Here is a 19,699-nt window from a genome sequence, read left to right as displayed (position 1 = left end):
CTGGTGCACTGCAGGGTGGGAGCTGGGTGTGGTGCGGCCTCATGGGCCACCTGGCCAGTAGGGGAACGCCAACCACCACAGATCAAGAGGGAGACCCTTGGTGTGGGTGGGCACAGGTCTGTGCCTGGGGCACAGGGACCCACATGAGTGGATGAGCAGAGCTGGGTCGAGGCTGACCGGTGGCTCAGGGGGTCCCCCTGCACGGCTGGAACTCAGGGGACTTGGTTGGCACAGGCTCTGCAGTGCCTGGCAAGCTGTGGTCCAAGGGAAAGGGGCATAGGGTACGTAGCTCCATGACACCCAGAAAGGGGAGGAGGGGTTCCCCCGGAGCTGACATTGTACGTCCCAATGCAGCCTCATAGTCGTCTTCTTCCTCTTCTTCTTCTTCTTCTTTTTTTTTTTTTAAGGAATCGATTTCTCTTTTTGATCAGGCAGCCTGGCGGCTCATGGGAACTCAGACATTGTGGGTTTGGGTTCTAGCAAAGGTCTGGACCCGCTCACGGAATTCCTGGGGGACGGACAAAGGAAGGGGGCTCCCAGTTGAAGGTCATGCCTCCCATCAGCAGAGCACCTGAAAGGTCCAGCCCCAGGTCCCAGGCGTGTCGCTGTGGGCTCCCAGCGGCCGCCTGTCCCCCCAGAGTCACAGAGCATGGCCATCAGCACAGCTCAACTACGTGTTTATTTGAAATGTGCAAAGCTGAACGCGCAAGTGCAATTCTACCTCAGGGAGATCAGCCAGTGGCCCCAAGGTGACCATGCTAGGGTGGGCCACGGTCTGTTCTGTCTTGGCTGAGAAGCACCCGGGCCCCTCAGACCAGTCCTTAGGGCTGAAAAGCCTGGGGCACAGGGGCTCACTGGAGATCCCTCCTTGCCTAGAAGCTAAAATATCTTGCTAAAGAAGAAAGCAAAAATCACAATGGGTCTGGGGGCAGGGAGAAGGTGACAGAAACTATCCTATGCCCTCCGGGGCTTCCCCTCTTTTTGGGGTGGGGTGGGCTTGGTGACAAAGCCTGCTGGCCTGTGAGGAAGGGCCCTCTATCTCTTGAGGGAAAGTGGTGGTGGTAGATCGTGGGGGAGCCCGAGGGGATCCCAGACCTGGCTCAGACCTGGCACAGAGAGACCCAGGGGACCCCACCCAGATGAACTGTGCATGGCCAGAATCAGTGAGGACCCAATCAGCATCATGGATGGTGATGGGAGGTAACTGCCACCAGGGCCAGTGGTCAGGCTGCGGATGGGGCCCGAGCCAGGTCACCAGCCCAGGTTGGGGCTGAAGGGGCTCCCTTGACTCAGCCTGGCTGGGCCTCGGGGGCTTTTTGGACCTAGGGATCCTGATGTGGTTGACATTCTCGTAAGAGTTTCCAGGGGGACCTGGGACCTCTGGCTCCGGAGGGTGGAGGGCAAGGGCTGGTTCTGTGGGGAATTCTCTGGGGAAGTCGAAGTCATTAGAAGCAGCCAAACAAGCAAGGGGTAGGGGGGTGCAGCCATCAATGTGCTGGGGAGGCCCGGGGACATCACTGCCACAAGTCACCAGCTGCCGCCCCATTGTCATTCTCGTGGAACTTGTGCAGGTGATCGGCGAACCTGTTGGGGATAGAAACCTTTGCTGAGAACAAGGGTAAAAAGGAGAGAAGTGTGTGTGTGTGTGTGTGTGTGTGCACGTCCGCATGCACGCGCACGCACATGTGTGGAGGGGGAACGGAGATCCCCAGGGGGTGTGCTCCCTGTGACAGGGGAGGTGCTGGGGAGCGGGGGGGGGGGGGAGGGGGGAAGGGGTGTTGGAAGGCTGGGGTGGGGAACACAGGAGGGGCTCAGTGGTGCCAGGTGGGGGAGTCAGTGCAGGGCCCTGGGACTCGGGTGTTGTCCTCACTTCTTAGCACAGAAGGTGGCACAGTCCCTTTCCATGCTCTCACTCCACGCCAGCTTGTAGAGCACCTGGCCAGGCAGAAACACAGTGAGCTGTCCGTCCTGACGCACGGCCCCTCCTGCCGCCCCCCTCCAGCCCCCCGGGCCTGGCCTCCCGGGCGTGCATGACTATTGTCCTGGCCCAGGCCCCAGGGCAGGAGGGCCTTAGAGATGCCCCTGTGGCCGCCTGTTTCACACACAGTCAGACGGGCCTCGACGTGGCAGTACTGTCCTTGCCATTGCTGTGTAGGACACTGGCAGGCCGGGACCTTTTGGCCCCTGGGGACAGAGTTGGAGCCCAGGCTAAGTACGGAGGGGCCATCCCTCCCTGGGGCCTTACTCGGGATGGGAGCCTCCAGGGCTGGAGGCTTCCACGGGCCCGCCTTGCCCTCTCCGATTCCCTGACCCAGTGGACTTGCCGACGTCCCCAGGACGGTCACTCTGCACTGCAGGAGAGTCAGTTCAAGATGTCCCTGCTTGTGCAGCCCAGCCGGCTTTTCCTTAGTGACGTGAGGCACACCTGCGTTCCCGCCTGCCTCGGGCCCCCACCGTGGTCGTGCCCTCCCACAAGCCCTCCAGAGTGGGCCGTGGGTGAAGTCAGCCAGGCCCCTTCCCCAGAGTGGCTGGGCTGCTGCCCCAGGCAGAGGGCCTGAGGGGTGGGCTCGGCATCGTCCCCTTGAAGAGGACAGAAGTGGCCAGGAGCAGACAGTGTCGCCTGGGCTTAGCCCAGGGAGCCAGGCTGCCCTTGGTGGTCTGGGAAGCGTGGTGGAGGCATCCCTGGCCTCCTGCCTGGATACTCACCAGGAAGACCAAGCAGTGCAGGAAGAGCGTGTAGAAGAAGCCAATGGTGCGCGCCATCTTGTTGGAGAGAACCAGTCGCCCCTGGGGAGCAACAAGGTGTGGCGTGGGGGTGGGGCAGGCCTCACCGACCCCTGGAGGGCTGCCCCAGGTTCCTGCAGAGAGGGCCCCATTGCAGAGAGGGCAGCGGTCTCCCACTGTGTAGCCTGGGAATTTGGGCCACAGGAATGCTAGGGAATGGAGGCCCCTGTGGCACGATTCCAGAACCTTCCAGGAACAGCAGCTGTCCGGGAGGGAGAGGGACCCTGTTCTAGGCCTCATGGCCAGTCTCAGCAGGACCTATGAGGGGTGGGTGGGGTCCCTGGGGCTTCTCCAGATGGCACTGAAGGCAGGTGTCTCTGGAGGTCCCCAGAGTCAGAGCTTCTGGTGTGTGGCAGAGGAGGGAACTCACCATGCTGAGCGTGGCCTTGTCCCAAGGGCTCAGGCTCAGGTACTTCCGCTGCCGCTCCTGAAGGGGGAGAGAGGATGAGGGGAGGCCCCCAAGGGCCCCAGAAGCCCCAGGCTGCTGCAGAGGGGGACCGCAGGGGGCTGCCGGGGTCCTCCCTGCTGTCCCCTTCCACTCAGCGTGACACCCCAGGCTCGCCCAGCGAGGGTGCGTCCTGCAGGCTTCCCCGCGGCCCGCCCACCGCCTGGCCAGGGAGCAGCCCCTGGGGGCTCACACACCCGCTTGCTGAAGGAGGAGAAGGGGTCCAGGCGTTCCTCGTACTGGGAGGAGTACCGCAGCTCCGTGTCGTCACTGCCACCGCTCTGTGTGATGGGGAGAGACCCCCCGTCATTCAGGGGGAACAAGGCCGGGGTAAGGCATCCTGAGGCTGGCAGGAGCAGAGGGGAGCCTCAGTTTCCCCATCAGCACCACGCCCTAGAGCTGGGAGAAGGCTGGGTGACAGCATGAATGTGGCTGGGGCCACGCGTCCGGGAGTCGTGCCCGGGTTCGGAGACTTCCCCGCGGGCTCTGGGTCAGGGTGACTTGGGGCAGGTAGAGGGACCTGAAGCCTATTGAGCTCCAGGGTCAGAGTGTACATAACAGACAGGGCCAGGCCAGTGGGGGCCAGTGGGGACCAGTGGGTCTGGGAGGGGTTTGCAGGGAGCCTGCAGGGTGGCTGTGGGCAGAGGGAGGCACCAGAGGGGTGAGCCCGGCTCCCCCATCCCAGCAGGGCCCTGGGTACCAAGTACGAGTTAGCGCAGAGTCTGGCGCCCTCTGGTGGCCCGAGTGCAGCTCCAACAGGTGGAGTGGGGGAGGGGGCGGGAGCTCTGGTCCTGGGGAGGCCCCCACCCTGAGGGTCCCTGCTCCCTGCGTTTCTATGGGCCACCCTGTCACCCCACAGTCACAGAAGGGTTTCCTCCCACGAGGGGGTCCCCTGTGAAGCCTGGGGGCTGAGAGAAGCCAGCGAGGGCTCTCAGATGCCCAGAATGGAGTGAGTGGGTTTTTTTTCTGTTTTCTTGATTGGTTTGGGGGTTATTGGACCCAAATCTGGGTTTTTGTTTGTTTGTTTGTTTGTTTTGTTTCTTAAGAATGTGAGTTTAAAACATACGGATTCCCCAGGGCCTCTCCGGCCTGCTCAATGGCCCTGTGGTTTGATCCCCGGATCCTGGCTTCACTAGAGGATCACTCCTGTTCATAGAGGGGACGGCCGGGCCCATGGGCCCACCAGCCCTGCCTCCTGCTGCCCCTCACCGCCTCCTGGCTGGCTATGATGAATGAACCTGCACAGAACCTCCACTATGGGGGCTTTCCTCAGTTCAGGGAACACAGCTGCCAGGCAGGGCAGACTGGATGGCCTCTGGGGGTCCCTAGGCCCAGTGCTGCCCAGCAGGTCACTGCCCCCAACTCTCTCGCCTTGGAGGGCCTGGTTGGCCTCTCTCCTTGCCTGGTACGCCTGGGGCCGCAATCGGGGAGGGCACTTACACGGCCTGGGTAGCTCTGCAGGAACTTGATCTTCTCAAAGAGCTTGATGTTGTCTGCACGCAGGCTGTCCAGCTCGCTCTGCAGGGCCTGGATGGTGTGCTGGGCCAGGCGGTTCTCCTGGGGGCGGGGGGCAGCGGGCAGGTGGGCAGGCAGGCAAGGCCCACGGTGGAAAGGGTAGTGGGGAGAGGCTGCCAGACCGGTGCAGGTCCTGCTCGTCTACCCGGAGCCCCTTCTTGGCCTGTGGCCATCTCCCTGACCTTCTAGACTCTGGCAAGTCCCCTTCTCCTCCTGTGACCCCACCCCAAGCAGAAGACAGATTTGGGGCCAGTTTCCTTCATGTCTTGAGTCGGTTTGTTTATGGTATCATCAACCTTTGAAAGAACTAGCGAGATGTAATTCGTGAAACGAACATCACTGTGTTTAGGATTATTTATTTATTATTTTTTTTAGTATATCCACAGTGAATATGGTGAACCATCCTGCAATCTCACTCCACGATACGTTTATGACCCCAAAGGAAACCCCCGACCCATCACTCCGTCCCTCTTCCCCCAACCCCTGGTCACCACTAATCTTTCTGTCTCTTTCGATTTGCCTCTTCTGGACATTTCATAGAAATGGAGTCAGACGCTACGTGGTTTTAATGTTTGCCAATCCGGGAGCAAATAAAAGGGGACCTCGGTTTTCAGCTTATCCAAATGCCTAAATAGGTGTTTTCTTCATACTGTTTAAAACATTTAAACAGGACTGAAAAGTACACGGGACACGGTACACGGTAGTAGGGCGGTTTTTTAAAAAATGAAGCCTAGGGCGCCTGGGTGGCTCAGCGGGTTAAGCCTCTGCCTTTGGCTCAAGTCATGATCCCAGGGTCCTGGGATCGAGCCCCGCATCGGGCTCTCTGCTCGGCAGGGAGCCGGCTTCCCCCTCTCTCTCTGCCTGCCTCTCTGCCTACTTGTCATCTCTGTCTGTGAAATAAATGAAGAAAATCAAAAGAAGCCTAGAATTATCACGTGATTCAGCAATTCCACTTCTGGGCAGCTACCTGGAACACCCGTGTTCACGGCAGCATGGTTCTCAGTAGCCAAAAGATGGGAGCAAACCAAAGGCCCCTTGACGGATGAACGGATAAATAAAACCAGGTACCCAGTACAACAGAATGCTGTTCAGCCTTAAAAAGGAAGGACCTTCTGACATCTGCTACAGCAGAGATGAACCTTGAGGACATTCTGCTCAGCGAAATACGCCAGCACGAAAAGACAACTGCTGTAGGACTGTACTCACATGAGGTCCTCGTGTGGTCAAGGGACACAGAGAGGAGTAGAGGCGTGGTGAACCCAGGATGGGGGCGGCGGGGGGAAATGGAGTTCGTGTTTAGCGGGGACAGAGTTTCAGTTTGGAAAGAGGAAAAAAGCTCCCGGACGGGGATGGTGGGGCTGTTTGTATAACAGCGTGAATGTACTTAATGCCCCTGAACCGTACACTTAAAAACAGTTAAGACGGTAAATTGTATGTGTTGTGTGTTTTACCACAATTTTTTAAAAAGTTAGTACCTGATTGAAAAAAACCTAGATTTTTAAAGCAAAAGGTAGAATACGAAAACACTTTTCTTTCCACTTTATCTGTTTTGAAGGCCTCCTTTTAAGGGCTGCCCAGCATTCCATTGTGTGGCTGTCCCTAGTCCCCGAGGGGAGTGAGTTTGAACGGTTCCAGTCCCTGCTGTGAGGGGCGGAGCCGACCATCCCTCCTTTGAAGCAGATCACAGGAGGTCCGATGGGGCCGGCCCAGCCTTGCCTGCCGTGGGCACCCAGTTAATGTCGGCTTCTCCCTGGCCTGAGCTTGGGAGCCCCAGGGGGTCCACTGTGCGGTTGGAGAGGAAGGGTCTAGAAATGTCATCATCAGCTCAGGCAGTGACTCTGAGAAGGATGGAAAGCTTCCGGGCTCCTGTTTGCACCGGGAGAGCTCAGGGATGACCCAGGAGGGCTCTGGGGGATGGGGAGTCTGCAGAGTCCCCAAGGCTGGGACAGCGCCCCCTCCAGGTACACTTCTGGTCTGTCCCCAGGCCCTCTGCAATCTGGGTCTGGCGTGCACTGCCTCTGTGCGCATGCCCGGGCCTGGTTTATGGTCTGTGACACATCTCTCTGCTCCCAAGCCTGTGGGTCCAAGGGACATAAGAGAGGGAACAATGCAACTCACGGCCTCTAGCTCCTGGTTCCGGGCACGGAAGCGTTCCCTCTGGCTGGAGATGATGGAGAGCAGCGAGTCTACCTGGCCCTCGGGGAGGGCGCCACTCGCCGGTGCCGAGGGTCCTAGGAGGTGGAGGGGAGTGGTGGGTCCTCAGGTCGATAGCCCCATCCCAGAGGGAGCTCTGGCCAAGGGCCATGAGGTACAAGGCACAGGTGTCTGAGCACAGGTGCTGAGAGGCTGTGGAAAGGAAGGGCTATCCAGGGGACTAGGGATCCGAGCAGGGGAGGGCCCCCGTCCCTCAATACGAGGATCTGAGACCCTCGCATCTGTCGGAAGAGGCCCCCCGTTCCTGGGGAAGCGAAAGGACACTGCTGGGAGCTCTCTGGCTGTCTCTCTTCCTGTGCCAAGGCCTCCCTGGGGAGCTCACCACGACCCATCAGCCATCGACAAGGCCACTGGCAGGGCAAAGGGGGCCCCGGTCCTAGGCGGGGTGTCAAGCTAAGGCATTGAAGGGCGGACCCAGCCCCACTCTTTGGTTGCTGCCGCATTGCTAGGACGGGGGGCCCTGACCTTCTTGGAGGAAGGGGGTGCTCTTTAGGGATCACGGCTCAGACTGTAGCACCCCCTTTCTCCTTTCCCTGCTCCCGCCCTGCCCATTGCTGTGTCGGAGACGGGCCAGCCCCTCCTTACCATAGAACAGGGCAGTGGCCTCCTTGATGGGCTCCGGGATCTTCTCCAGGCCGTGCTCAGCTGCGCCCTGTAGGGGGGAGCAGGCGTAACCATTCCCTATGTGTCACTGAACGTACCCTTTCAGGGTGCCAAGCAAACGGGGGGCAAGGACCAGGTGGGGCGGTCTGGCGGCGGGACTGGGCCGGTGACCACAAGGGCTCCCAAAGGTTAGGCTGGGCCTTGGGTTGATCCTGAGGCAGGGCCCCTGTGGTGGTGCCATCACGGACCACTGGGCCCTGCTGGGCCGGCCCCTCTGCTCTCTCCGAGCCCCATTTCTTCTAGAAAATGCGGTGGGTGACAAAGTGACCCCCAGGACCCCGTGGGCTCCAGCCTTCCACGATCCCTGGGCCTCGGGTCCTCTAGCTGTGGGATGGGTCGGTCTTCCTGCCTGGCTTCTGCCCACAGCTCTCCGGGTGGAGGTCCCAGCCTGGCCCTGTGCCCTTTGGCCTGGCGTCCTGAACCGGGCCTCTGTGATGAAGTGTGCAGGCGATACCTGGGCTGTGGGCGACAGCCTTGTGGGCCTTGTGGGCCTTGTGGGGGCAGGGCCCGAGGAGCCGGCTGGTTAACCTGTGAGGTTTTCCCGGATGAGAGCTCAGGGTGGCGAGGGGGCGGGGCAGAGGGGGCGGCTCACCTCGGCGTCCGGCCGCTGGATGGTCTGGATGGTACTAAGGTCCTGCTCCAAGCGGGCGATCAGCTCCCTCTGCTCGGCTGCCGTGGCCATGGCCTCAGTGACATGCACCTGCAGCTCTGCGCAGCGCCCTGCGTCAAAGGAACACATGGCCGTCAGAGGGAACCTGGTGTGGCCCGTGGCGCCTTCCCCACTCGGCCTCTCCGACCCACAGCCCGAGGGCCCACCAGGAGACCGGCCAGCTGGGCCACTCCTGGCCCTAAGAACTCAGCACGCTTCTGAACTTCTCCAGACAGGCGAGGGAGCCCAGGGTAGGGATCCAGGGTTCTCCCCGGCTCTGCTGTGACCCGCCGGGAGCCTGGCCAGCCCGACCGGCCCCTTGCCCTTTCAAGGCCTCACTTTGCCTCTGTCAAGCCAGGCAGGGACATGGAACCCAGCACACCCCAAGTTTCTGCCAGGGCTGATGCTCTGGGATAAGGACCAGAGGTAGGAGTGGGGGAGAAAGGAGGGGCAGCTGGGGACGGGCGGGCCTGCTGGAGATCAGCAGGAGGTGCCCGAGGGAGGGGTCCTGCCTCTGGAGCTGTCACCAGACCCGCTTGGCCCCTACCCCGACAGGCTCCAGCGCAGTGAGGGGGATGGGGCGCCCCCCCCCCCCACAATACCCTGACCCACACGGTCTCGACTTCCCCCACTAAAGTGCCAGTGGCTGTCTTTGCGACAAAATCGAACCCAAAATAATTCTGTATGGAGACTTTCCTGTCCTTTTGGAGGGTGAGAGGTGTTGGAAAGTCCAGGCCCCGGGGAGGGGTGGGTGCCAGGAGCAGGGAGGACAGGGGGTGCCCCCGGGGGTTGGGAGGGGCGCAGCCCAGGTCTCATTTCTAAATGGTAGCAGTAGATCTTGTTTGGCCACCAGGGGGCTCTGTGGCACCAAAAATGCCCAAAGGCTCCAAGCTAGGACGGAGCCAGGAGGATGGCCCTCTGCCCGTCCTGTCACAGGGATTTATTTGCCCAACACCACGCGGCCTGCTGACCTGCCCGCCAACCCGGTCTTGGCTACACTCAGCGTCCTGAGCCAGGGTGGGGGGCCGCTGACCTCACCCCACCCCGCCCTTCCTGCTCCCTCTCCTGGGTGCCCGCTGCACGCCAAGCTCTACACATCTCGCGACAAGCCAGTCAGTCCAAAAAAGGTGACCCCCATTTTTACAGATGAGGAACGGAGGCCTCTTGGTCCAGGACCAAACCCAAGGGTGTCCCCTCCTGGCTATGTCCAAGCCCTTCCCCCACAGCGGGGTCTGCACTGGTTCCGGCCCCGAATGGACTTCTGCCTTCACGCATTGGTGCCTGGCTGGTGCTGGTGGAAGTGGGGGACCCGAGATGGGGTTCAGGGAAGAGGCTGGACCTGAGGGCCCAGGGTCAGGTCACGGAGGGAGAACGGGGTGGGGGTGGCGGGTATAGTTGGGGGAGCCCGAGGTCCAGCCGGCAGCGTGCATGCAGCCTGGTGCTGAGGGGACCGAGGGTCGATAAGGCACCAGCAAGATGATTGCTTGCGCTGCTGTTCTAACCGGCACGGTCTTGGTCAGGCCCCTGGGGTCCCGGAGTGCCCGGCCCGGGGTTCCCCTGCACTTGTGCCCATGCCCCAGCTGGCGGGTGCCAGGCCGCTGCCAAACGCTGCTGCACCTGCCCCCAGACACTGGGGTAGCCGTTGAGGGGCTCTCTGGGGGGAGCAAAGCTGAGTGTCGGGAGTGGCCGTTCCCCCCCAGAGGTGGCTCTGGGCGGAGCTGAGGGCTAGCCGGCCCGCACTCCCAGACGGCATGGAGCTCGTGAGACACGGAGGGGCTGGGCGAGGCAGGGCAGCAGAGGTGATGTGGTGAGGCTGAACGGAGGCCCCGGGTGTGGTGGGATGCGGAGGCCGCAGAGGCAGGGCCAGGAGCCCAGCTGGACCCTAGCAGCGAGCTGACACCCCACACTGGGGGACGGGAAGCAGCTGCACATGTGGGCGTCTACCCCAAAGAAGAGACCTCAGTTACAGACCCTGCTCAGAGACCCTGTCCCGGAGCCACTTAAATCTGCCGTGTCAGGGTCCCCCGGCTGTTACCCCTATGCTTTCCTCTGTCTCTGCTGGGGGAAGGAACAGCCAGACCAAGAAGCTGGGGGGCACCTTTTTGGGAGACCACTTGGTGTCAAGGGAGGTCCTGAGCTGGACTCCACCAGAACTGGGGCAAGGCAGTAGAAGGTGCTGGAGACAGTTGTGATCCCTTTGTCATACAGAACCCAGGAGGTGAGGCCCGTGCCTGGAGCTGGTTCCCCAAATGTGGAAGGGGTGAGCAGCCGCACGGTTTGCCTTCGGTGATTAGGAGGTACTAATGGAGTGGCTAAGGGGTCATGTGGATGGGGGGGCGGGATGCATGGCTGGAGGCCAGAGATGCAGGCTGCGGAGAGCTCAGGACTGACCCCCGCCCCCTGGCCAGCCCCCCAGGGCACTGAACACGGAAGCCCAGAGACAGTCTGCAGTGAGAATGGCCAGAACTTTCAGGAACGCTGACATTTTCAGGGGTGTCCCAGAAAAGCCCCTGAGAGGAGGTGGCAGGAAGCAGGGGGAAATCAGGAGAAAGTGTGTCAAAGTGCCAAGCTGAAGAGGGACAGTCGGTGAGTAAGGAGGGGTCCTTGGGGTCTCCAGAAAGGCTAAGCAAGGAGATGGAGCGAAGCCTCTGGTCAAGGTGGTGGTGGGACGTGGAGGCAGGGGTGTGGAGGGACCTGGGAATGAGCCCACTCTGCACAGATGCCAGGTGGGCAGGGCCTGCTGCGGGGCAGCGTGCTTGGGAGTAGGGCGCAAGCAGAATGCGGAGAGGGAGAGGTCAGGTGGGGGCAGGTGTGCGGGCGGGAGTGACGGACAGACAAACGCTAGGGGGATAGAGAGACCTCTGCAAGATGGCCCGTGTGAGACGGGCCAGACCGCCCCCCCCCCCCCACCCCGGGAAAGTTCATGGGAACTCGTCCTTTGGGAAGAATCTGGGAAGGCTGCCTCGGGGATGCATTTCACAGAGCGGGGAAAGAAATCAAAGCAAAGTCAAGGTCAAGATTTAAGGAGCCTGGCTATGACTTAAGGTCAAGGCACGATTTCCTTCCTTCCTTTTTCTTTTTTTTTAAGATTTTATTTGTTTGTGAAAGAGCAGCAAGAGAGAGTGAGAGTGAGAGTGACCACAAGCAGGGGGAACAGCAGGCAGAGGGGGAAGCAGACTCCCCACTGAGCAGGGGGACCAATGCGAGACTCGGTCCCAGGACCCTAGGATCATGACCTGAGCCGGAGGCAGACGCTTAACTGACCGGTTACCCAGGCGCCCAAGGCACGATTTCCGACTGCGGATCGATTAAATGCAAAAACTTATCACAACTGGATGGCAGACCCAGGGGCGTCGTGCTCACGGCTTTCCCGCAAGAGGGGGACCCTCTTTATTCAGCCACCTGCACGCCAGGTGGGAGCATGGGGGCTGCTCCTCACACACCATCTCTGCACCTGTCTGTCCCCACAGGTGGCCAGAGACGAGTGCTGGGCTCCTGTAGGCGCAGCCCCTCCCTCCTACTTGGGGGCGGGGGCGGGGGGGCCAGCCAGGGTCCTCCCTCTCTCCTGCGACATCGGCTAATGTGCTCCTTTCCACAAGCCGCAGGAGCGTGTTGGGCTGCCCTCTGAAACACACACGCATGGCCTCATGCATCGCCGTGTCCCCATCCCTCATCTTCCCGACCTGCCAACTCCTGGCTTCCGGGTCACTGCGGCCTCTCGGGCCTCCTGCCTGGCTGGCCGCTCCCCGTCTTTCCTTTGCTGCTACGTCTCCCTGCAAAGCTCCCAATGCTGCAGGACCTGCGAGCTGTCCCCACACGCCACTCTTCTGTCCTTCACTCCAACCACCTTGCATGTCCTCCGGGCCACTCCTCTCCCCAAGCTCATTGCATGGAGTCCAGACTGGTCTGAACTGAAGCCCGATCCCTGCTCCTGGAACCTACTTCGTTCGCCCCAGCAGGCCCCCCTTTGCACAGCCCGGGAGGTAGAGTCCTCGGGGATGGGGGAGCAGAGGCCAGGCGCTGCTCACTGGCTCAGCCCAAAGCCCAACCTTGGCTCTTCTCTACCCCTCTGTCTCCATCTACTCTGTCTCCAGTCCTGTTTTCGGCTCCACCCTCAAAAAAAACCATCCAGAATCCAATCACTTATGGCCACTGCGCCACCTGGTGCAAATCATAGCCTGGGTTTCTTATGACAAGAGCCTCACAAAACAGCAGCCAGAGAGAGACTTTCCAACAGTCAGATCAGACCACACTCAGTCCAAACCCTCCAATGGACCCCAAACTCTACGATGATCTACAAGGCCCCATCTCCTGCCCTGTGTCTCTCTCCTCTCTCCGACCTGGCTGCCCCCAACTCTTGCCCGTGGTGGCTTTGCTTCAGCTATTCTGGCTCCCGGGCACCTTAGTACCACAGGACCTTTGCACTCACTGTTTCCCCTCTGCCTGGAATGTTCTTAGCTCAGGCATGGGCATGGTTCACCCCCTCCCCTCTGTCAAGACTCTGTTCATGCTACCTGCTTGGTGAGGCCTACTCCGACCACCTGATTTAGAACTTTCACCCCTCACCTTGCTTTTCCAGTCCCCCTTACCTGGTTTTTCTCCTCTAACATTGACCACTAAGGCACTATGTAATTCACTTGTACTCAGTCTACTGTCTGCCCGCCCCCTCTGAAAGGCAAGCTCCTTGTTTGTCCCTTACTATCACTGCGGGTCAGTGGCACGGTGAGCCCTCCATGTCTATCAGCTGATGGGCTGAGTCCATTCCTCCCAGTGGGGAAGCACCCATTCCTTTAGGTGGAAGGTTGCAAAGGGATTCCCGGGGCACGGCCTCCTGGGCTGGGTCCGAGCTGGCTGGGCCTTGCTTGGCCAGCTGGCCTCTGCTGGTCCTGCCAGCCGGTAACTGCTCAGGCCTCACTCAGAACCCTCTGGAACCCTCCAGAATCTGCTTCGTTCTCGCCAACAGTGTGGCTGACCCCCAGGCCCCCTGCCCACCCTGCCCGTACACGGGGCTCACTGTCCCTCTACTGGTCACATTGCAGACTCTGTGCCCCTGCTTCCCCTCACTTGGGGGTGCCCCTCACCCCCCGCCCCATGTCCTGCAAATGCCTTTTCCCATTTTAAGGCCTGGGTTGTGGTTCTGCACTGCTCTGTCTCCCCTCTGGGCTGGGAGCCGCTTGAGGCTGCTGGAGCACGTCGCTGGCACATGGTGGTTCTCGGTGACTATCTGCTGACTACGGCCGTCAAGGAGCCACAGCCTCCTTGACTCAGCACTGCTGACATTTGGGGCCACATCATTCTGTGTTGGGGGTCAGGAGGCTGCCCTACGCCTTCTATCAGCATCTCTGTCCTCTTCCCTCTAGGTGCCAGCGGCACTGCCCCAAATGCCCCCAGTCGCTGCCCAACGCCCCAAGGGGCAAAGTCCGCCCCCCTCCCCCACTCGAGAACCACCATCCCAGAGAATCTGCTCTCCTCCAACATGAGAGGTTCCCGGGTTTGGGGGGTCCCGGGGCAGGGAGCAGCGTCAGCAGATGCCTCAGTCCGACGGAGCCTCTAAGAGGAAACCAGCTCTGCGGACGGCGCAGCCCCCCTGTTCCCAGGACAGAGGCACAGGAAGGGGACTTCCTTCCTGTCTGTGGCCAAACCCAGTGTGGCAGCTTCAGCCACACAGGAACTGAGACTTGAATTTTTAGCCGAGGCCGGAGAGAGAGAGCTGCTGGGTGTGGGGGACTCGGCTGCCCAAATGCGGGCATCACGGGCCCCCCTGCGCACCACTGGAGGTGGTCAGGCCGCAGCCACCGGAGCTCTGGCTAGCCCGCACTCCCACGGAGGGGCTCCTCTGGCCCCAGCACGAGGTGGAAACGACTTTGACTGGAGGGAGCTGCTCCAGCCTCCAAATTCGATGACGCAACGCCCACGCCAACCGCCAGCGCTAACAGGTCCTGGGCGCCTGCCTGGGCTCGGGCCCTGTAATGAACACTGGGGTCATCCCTCGCTCCCCCATCCCACCGCGGCAGCCCCGCGAGTCTGGCATTATTCCATCCCCCTCCGCAGAGACAGAAATGGAAGCTCAGAGAAGCTACGCTCATTCATTGTCTCAGAAAGGGTTTCCTGAGTTGACGAGGTTTTGCCCAAGGTCGCGCGCCAGTCAGGGCGAGAAGACTGTGGGACTCCAGTGCATTGCCACCCAACCACACACACAGAAGGGTCCCAGCGCCTCACTGGGAAGCGACTGGGGTCCTCCAACCTCACTCCCCGGAGCCCCCCACTCCACTGTCCCTAACAGAGCAGCCTTTCAACTGTCCACAGACCAAGTTCTTGAAAAAAGAAAAAAAAAAAAGGCCTTTCCTCTGGACATTGAGAGCCCAAGCTTCTTGGAGGAGGCAGTCGCTTCTGAATGCCCGTCCCACACTGGGCACACGCTGCGCCTCCCACTTCCGCCGACGTGGCACCCCCCGCACTTGGGGGGCCAGATGCACATCAAGGGTCTGCTGACCAGTAGCCCTCCCAGGCAGCACCAACACCAAAACGGCTCTCCCAAGCCCTCGGGGTTCTCAGCTCGGCCCCGCGCCCCTGCCCAGGCACCAATGCCACGCCCAAGAGACCAACAAGCTCTGTGCCCCCCGAAGCTGGCACGCTAGGCATTGTGGAGGCGACGGCAACGTACCCCAACCCAAGGCAGCCGCTCAGAGGCCCTTTCAGAAACACACGCGGACAGGATCACATCGGATGCCTCGCACACCGATGATTGACCCTTGGACAACACGGGTTGGAATCACGCAGGTCCACTTACACGCGGATTTTTTTTACAGTTCCCTAGTGTAAATGGGTTTTCCTTGTGCTTTTCTTCATAACATTTGTTCCTCTAGCTTAGTTCATTCTAAGTATACAGGATATTATACGTATAAACACAAAATACGCGTTCAGCGACTGTGTTCTGGGGTAAGGCTTCAGGTCAGCAGTAGGCTGTCAGCAGTTACCTTTCGCGGGAGTCAAAAGCTACCCGTGGGTTTTCAGCGGCGTTGGGGGTTGGCGCCCCTGAGTCTTGTGTTTTTCAAGGGTCAAGTGCATGTCCTCAGGTGGCCTTAGCCTATTTCCTGGAGTCATCAAACAGTGCACATCATTTTGTCCAAACCCGCTTAAGCACAGGGAGAGGGAGGCCACACACAAGGAGGCTGAGACTCTGCCTGGATCGGGGCGGGGGGGCACCACCCCGTTGCAGTCAGAGCACAAAACCTTGCTCCCTTCTCTGTCTCGGGAGCTGGCTGTTTACACAGAGCCAGGCCTAAGGAACCATGGGCAACTAGAGTTTTGCTTAATTAAATCCTACTTTAAAAGCACCGGGGGAGACTCTCTGGGTTGGAAGTCTTTGTGCCAAGTGTTCTTTATTTTTATATTTTTTATATGTTGTATTTTAATTTAGTTAACAGATCTTTAAAGAGTGGGGGGGGGGCATGCCTTAACTAGCCATCGGAGAAGTAGCAGAATGTTAGGGGAGTCAGACTTAGAACGTCAGACTGGCAGAGCTCGGTCGGTTTTATCCTTATTTCTTCCCTCCGTGGGGGCAGACATCTGGGGACAGCTCTAGCCACGCTCGGGTCTGACAGATGAGACTCAGGGCTGCCCAGAGCACCTGGCATTGGCAGGAGACTGCCCCGTGCTTGCGGGGGCTTCTCCCGCCGGAGGGATGACAGCTCATGCTTCTGTACCACATGGGGGAGCGTCACATTCTGAAACCTACAAATTAACGCACATTCTGAAACCTACACATTACTGCACAACAAACCAATCTCCCCTGCCCCGTCACACATCGGTGAGGATGGCAATTTTCCAAACTTCTAGATTTCAAGATGAGAAACCACCTCAGTCACGAGCACATGGACCACCTAGCCACCAACTCTGCAGAGCTCTCTCTCGCGTCCAGCCCCGAGCGCTGGCCGGAGACCCCTTCTCAGGAGCCTGATCGTTCCAGAAACCCACAGGCGCCATGTCCTCCTTTCTCTTTCCACTCACTTGGCTTGTGTTACCGGGTACTCCAGGCCTGTCTTTGACATCGGGATTCAGGGACCAAGTGAGAGACAACTCCTGCCCCCCCCAGCCCCACGCACACAGATGAGGCTAGGCCAGGCCACTGGCTGGGTGCACACTGCCCTGGAGGGGTACCTGGCCGCAGTCCCCCAGGGCACCCGAGCTCCACGCAACCTCGCCCAGCACCATCGGCCACCATGCCCAGTCCTCCAGAGCCTGCGCGACAAGCGATGGTGTCATTTCACAGACAAGGAAGCGGGTGCCGGGACGGTCAGCATTGAAAAGCTACTGAAACAGTAAGGCCCACGACAGCAAGCAGAGCAGGGACGCAGGCCCAGATGGAGACGCGGTGCAGCACGCGCTGCCCAGACCCCGCCGCGCATCCCACCCCACGCCTGGTCTCTGCAGCCGGCTTGGCATGGCGACTCCTGGGGTACCCTTTGGACCCAGAATGAGAGTGTTTGCTGCTTCTCCTCAGGCCGGGGCACTTTTAAATAAAAACAACCCACGCATTCTTGTGTTTGTATAAAAGATATTTACTTCAATTATCACACCTAGGGTGCTAGTGAGTAATAATACATGGTGTGAGTTTCATACAGTGATATTGCTTCTCCATATCATATAGGGACCGTTGTACAGTGCTGAGAACAAACATCGTATGGCTAACCAAGGACAGAAGGGACAACGCCAGGGGCCGACGGGTGCCTCCCCCACCCCCACGCCAGCTGGATCAACTTTTGACTCTTAATGTCGAAAACAAATAGCAAGAAAAAAAAAAATGTTACCAAAGATGGGTCACAGCAACACAACAGAGGCTTCTCGAAGCTATTTGTACAAAAATGACGCCTTTTTTTTTTTGTTGGTTTTTTTTTTTGTTTTTTTTTTTTTGTTTTGTTTTTGTTTTTGTTTTTGGTCAGTTGGGTCTCTGTGAGGATTAAAAAAAAAAAGTCTGTGATTGTATTAACAAACGAGCTCTAAAAACATCTAAGACTTAGTGCGTTACAGAAAATATAAAATACTGCTAAAATGTAAAGACACCACAATACACGGGGGGGCGGGGCGGGGGCGGGGCAGGGGGCGGGGCGCTGAGCTTACGAAAGGTATCCCGGAAGAAGTCCGCCACTCTGCGAGCGAGCTCGTCTTGTGCTGTGTTAGTAGTCTGGACAGGAGCGTGGCGCTACCCGCTCTCATGGCAAAGTAGTTATTGCACATCGCAAAGAGCTAGGTCTCACTCAGCGGAAAGGGACGCGGGGAAGCCCACCTTTCCTCTTTTTTCTTTTCTTTTTTTTTTTTTCTCCTCCCACTTCTATTTTCCCTCGAATTATGCTCAAATGCTGTAAGAATTTTTGCATGAATCCTCTCGTCTCCAAAATGCACAGCATTTTCTGAGGGGTCTCGGTGGGACGGGAGATGCCCGTTTTCTCAAGGACAGAGGCAGAAAACGGCTCGAGAGAGGAGAGAGAGAGAGAGAGAGAGAAATGCATAGACTAATTCGAGAGAAATGAAAACCCTTTGGTGGTGGGGGGGGGGGCAAGTGGAGGGATGGGGGCGATGATTTCATTGGAGGGCTTTCTTTCAAAGAGACGAGAACAAGATCAGGACCCCCAACGATTTCAGAGAAGGGGAGAAGTCATGGCACGGAGAGCGAGGCCGGGGTTGGCTGTGTGGCCCCACCAGGACCTTGGCCTCAGGGGGAGCCCCGTCCTCCTGGGCCAGACCCTCCTCACCGTCACACCTGATTAGCAAGCATGATGTCCGCCCCCCTCCACGCTTCACCACATTAAGGGGGGCAAAGGGGCTCCCCCACGACCTCCCCGGTGAGGGTCCTCAAGCCAAAGCTGGACTCGCAAACACTGCTGTTTCACAAGATGGTTTTGACCCAACTTTGTACGCAAGGGAAGCCACCACAAGAACGACAAGAAAAGCCAACACGACAGAGCAAACCAGTGCGAGCCTTGCGAGAAACCTCTCTCTCCCTTGGAAGCCACGGTCTTGCCCAGGCCAGCCGCGCCTGCTCTGACCGGGGCTCGCTGGAACTTCATGAACCCAGAAGGCTTACCAGAGGCTCTAGGAGGCTTTGGGGGGAACTGAACTTCGCTTTTCTAAGTCTCTGTAGCCCCTCAGGCGAGTGTTTTTCAACTCTTTCATTTAAAAAGTCAGACCCGGGGAGACCACCAGCTTTTGAGCGGCTACCCTGGAGACAGGTGTCTGATTCTGCCGAAGAAGCCTCCTCTGCCCCCCAGTCAAATCCCCAGACCCTTCGGTTCTTTTGGGGGGGGGATTGTGTGTGTGTGTGTGTGTGTGTGTGTGTGTGTGTGTGTGTGGCGGAGGGGAGAGGGCAGGAGGCAGAAGACAGTAACCACCGGAGTGATAGCAAAAAGCATTTATAGCAACAACAACACAAAACAATACACTCCTGATAAGAACTTAAATGATTAACCCTAACAATAAATAGAAGAGGATAGAAATAAATTTCTTTTTCTTCTCAAGGAAACATCCTTTTATAATTATCCTCACGCACGCTGGCAGGTCAGTAGCAGTCAACTCATCTCAAGGAAAGGTTAAGTGCTGGAAGGGATGGCTGTGGTCTCACAATCGGGAGGGTTCTTAGCTGCTGAGTCACACCCCCCCGCCCCGCCCCCCACCTCCCCTGCCACCCAGCCGGGTTCCCCCCAGGGCCTGTGGGCCCTGTACACCTAGCTTGCGGGGGGGGGGGGGGGGGGGGGGGGTCAGCAAGAGGCAGGCTGAGAGAGGGGAGGAGGGGGGCTGGGGAGGCCTGTTTTCCCTTCGGTTCATAAACAAACGGAACTACAGTGAAAGTTCCCATCCACAACCTGAATCGTCCTGGTCTAAAGCTTACTTTGAGTTCATTTGGTGTGCAATACATTATCTCTTAAAAATGAAGAAAAATGATTTCTATTGCACAGAGCTTTTTACACACATAGTCATCTACTTAAGTGCTTTCTGTTTAAAGCAAACTATACACACGCGCGCGCGCACGCACCCACACACACAAAGGACAGCAAAGAAAGCAAGCAAAGAAAAAGATGGAAAAAATGGAAACGGAGAGGAACTTTCAAACAAAAGCAGCCCCGTGCCACTTTTCAATGCATCTAGCTGAATGGTGTCTGGTTTCACCAGCGGAAGTCCTAACGCTTCCTTACACTGTGCTTCTGATTATTTTCCATAGGGATGTAGCCGTGACATTGGGATATAAGGCACCTTTCCTTTCTGATCACAGAAAGCTTGATACATAGCATAATAGCATATTTTGTGGTAGAAATTAAAGCCTAAACACTAAGGAAGTGACAGGAACACAGACTATACCTAACGTCACTGGAGAAACTAGACCCATGGAAAGCAACTCAAAGTTATTTTCAAAGGCTTATAACAGGGGGATGGGG

General features: G+C 58.5%; 1 protein-coding gene across 3 annotated transcripts in view; it reads right to left on the bottom strand.

The window, feature by feature from the left end:
- Positions 1-660: 660 nt before the first annotated feature.
- The window catches only part of CUX1 (cut like homeobox 1), a 352,520-nt gene continuing 333,481 nt past the window's right edge, over positions 661-19,699 (bottom strand). For all 3 annotated transcript variants that reach the window (XM_032328409.1, XM_032328408.1, XM_032328407.1), the window contains exons 15-23: positions 8,214-8,341; positions 7,544-7,610; positions 6,863-6,975; positions 4,670-4,786; positions 3,427-3,510; positions 3,155-3,211; positions 2,707-2,787; positions 1,871-1,935; positions 661-1,584 (exon numbers count right to left, since the gene is read on the bottom strand). In XM_032328409.1, coding sequence (XP_032184300.1) covers positions 1,515-1,584; positions 1,871-1,935; positions 2,707-2,787; positions 3,155-3,211; positions 3,427-3,510; positions 4,670-4,786; positions 6,863-6,975; positions 7,544-7,610; positions 8,214-8,341 — 782 coding nt within the window. In that variant the 3' untranslated portion in view covers positions 661-1,514. The remainder of the gene's footprint in view (positions 1,585-1,870; positions 1,936-2,706; positions 2,788-3,154; positions 3,212-3,426; positions 3,511-4,669; positions 4,787-6,862; positions 6,976-7,543; positions 7,611-8,213; positions 8,342-19,699) is intronic.

Source organism: Mustela erminea, chromosome 20 (genome assembly GCF_009829155.1).
Source record: "Mustela erminea isolate mMusErm1 chromosome 20, mMusErm1.Pri, whole genome shotgun sequence".
Lineage (NCBI taxonomy): Eukaryota > Metazoa > Chordata > Mammalia > Carnivora > Mustelidae > Mustela > Mustela erminea.
The sequence above is the reverse complement of the archived record's forward strand: the minus strand, read 5'-3'. Positions and strand labels throughout refer to the sequence as shown.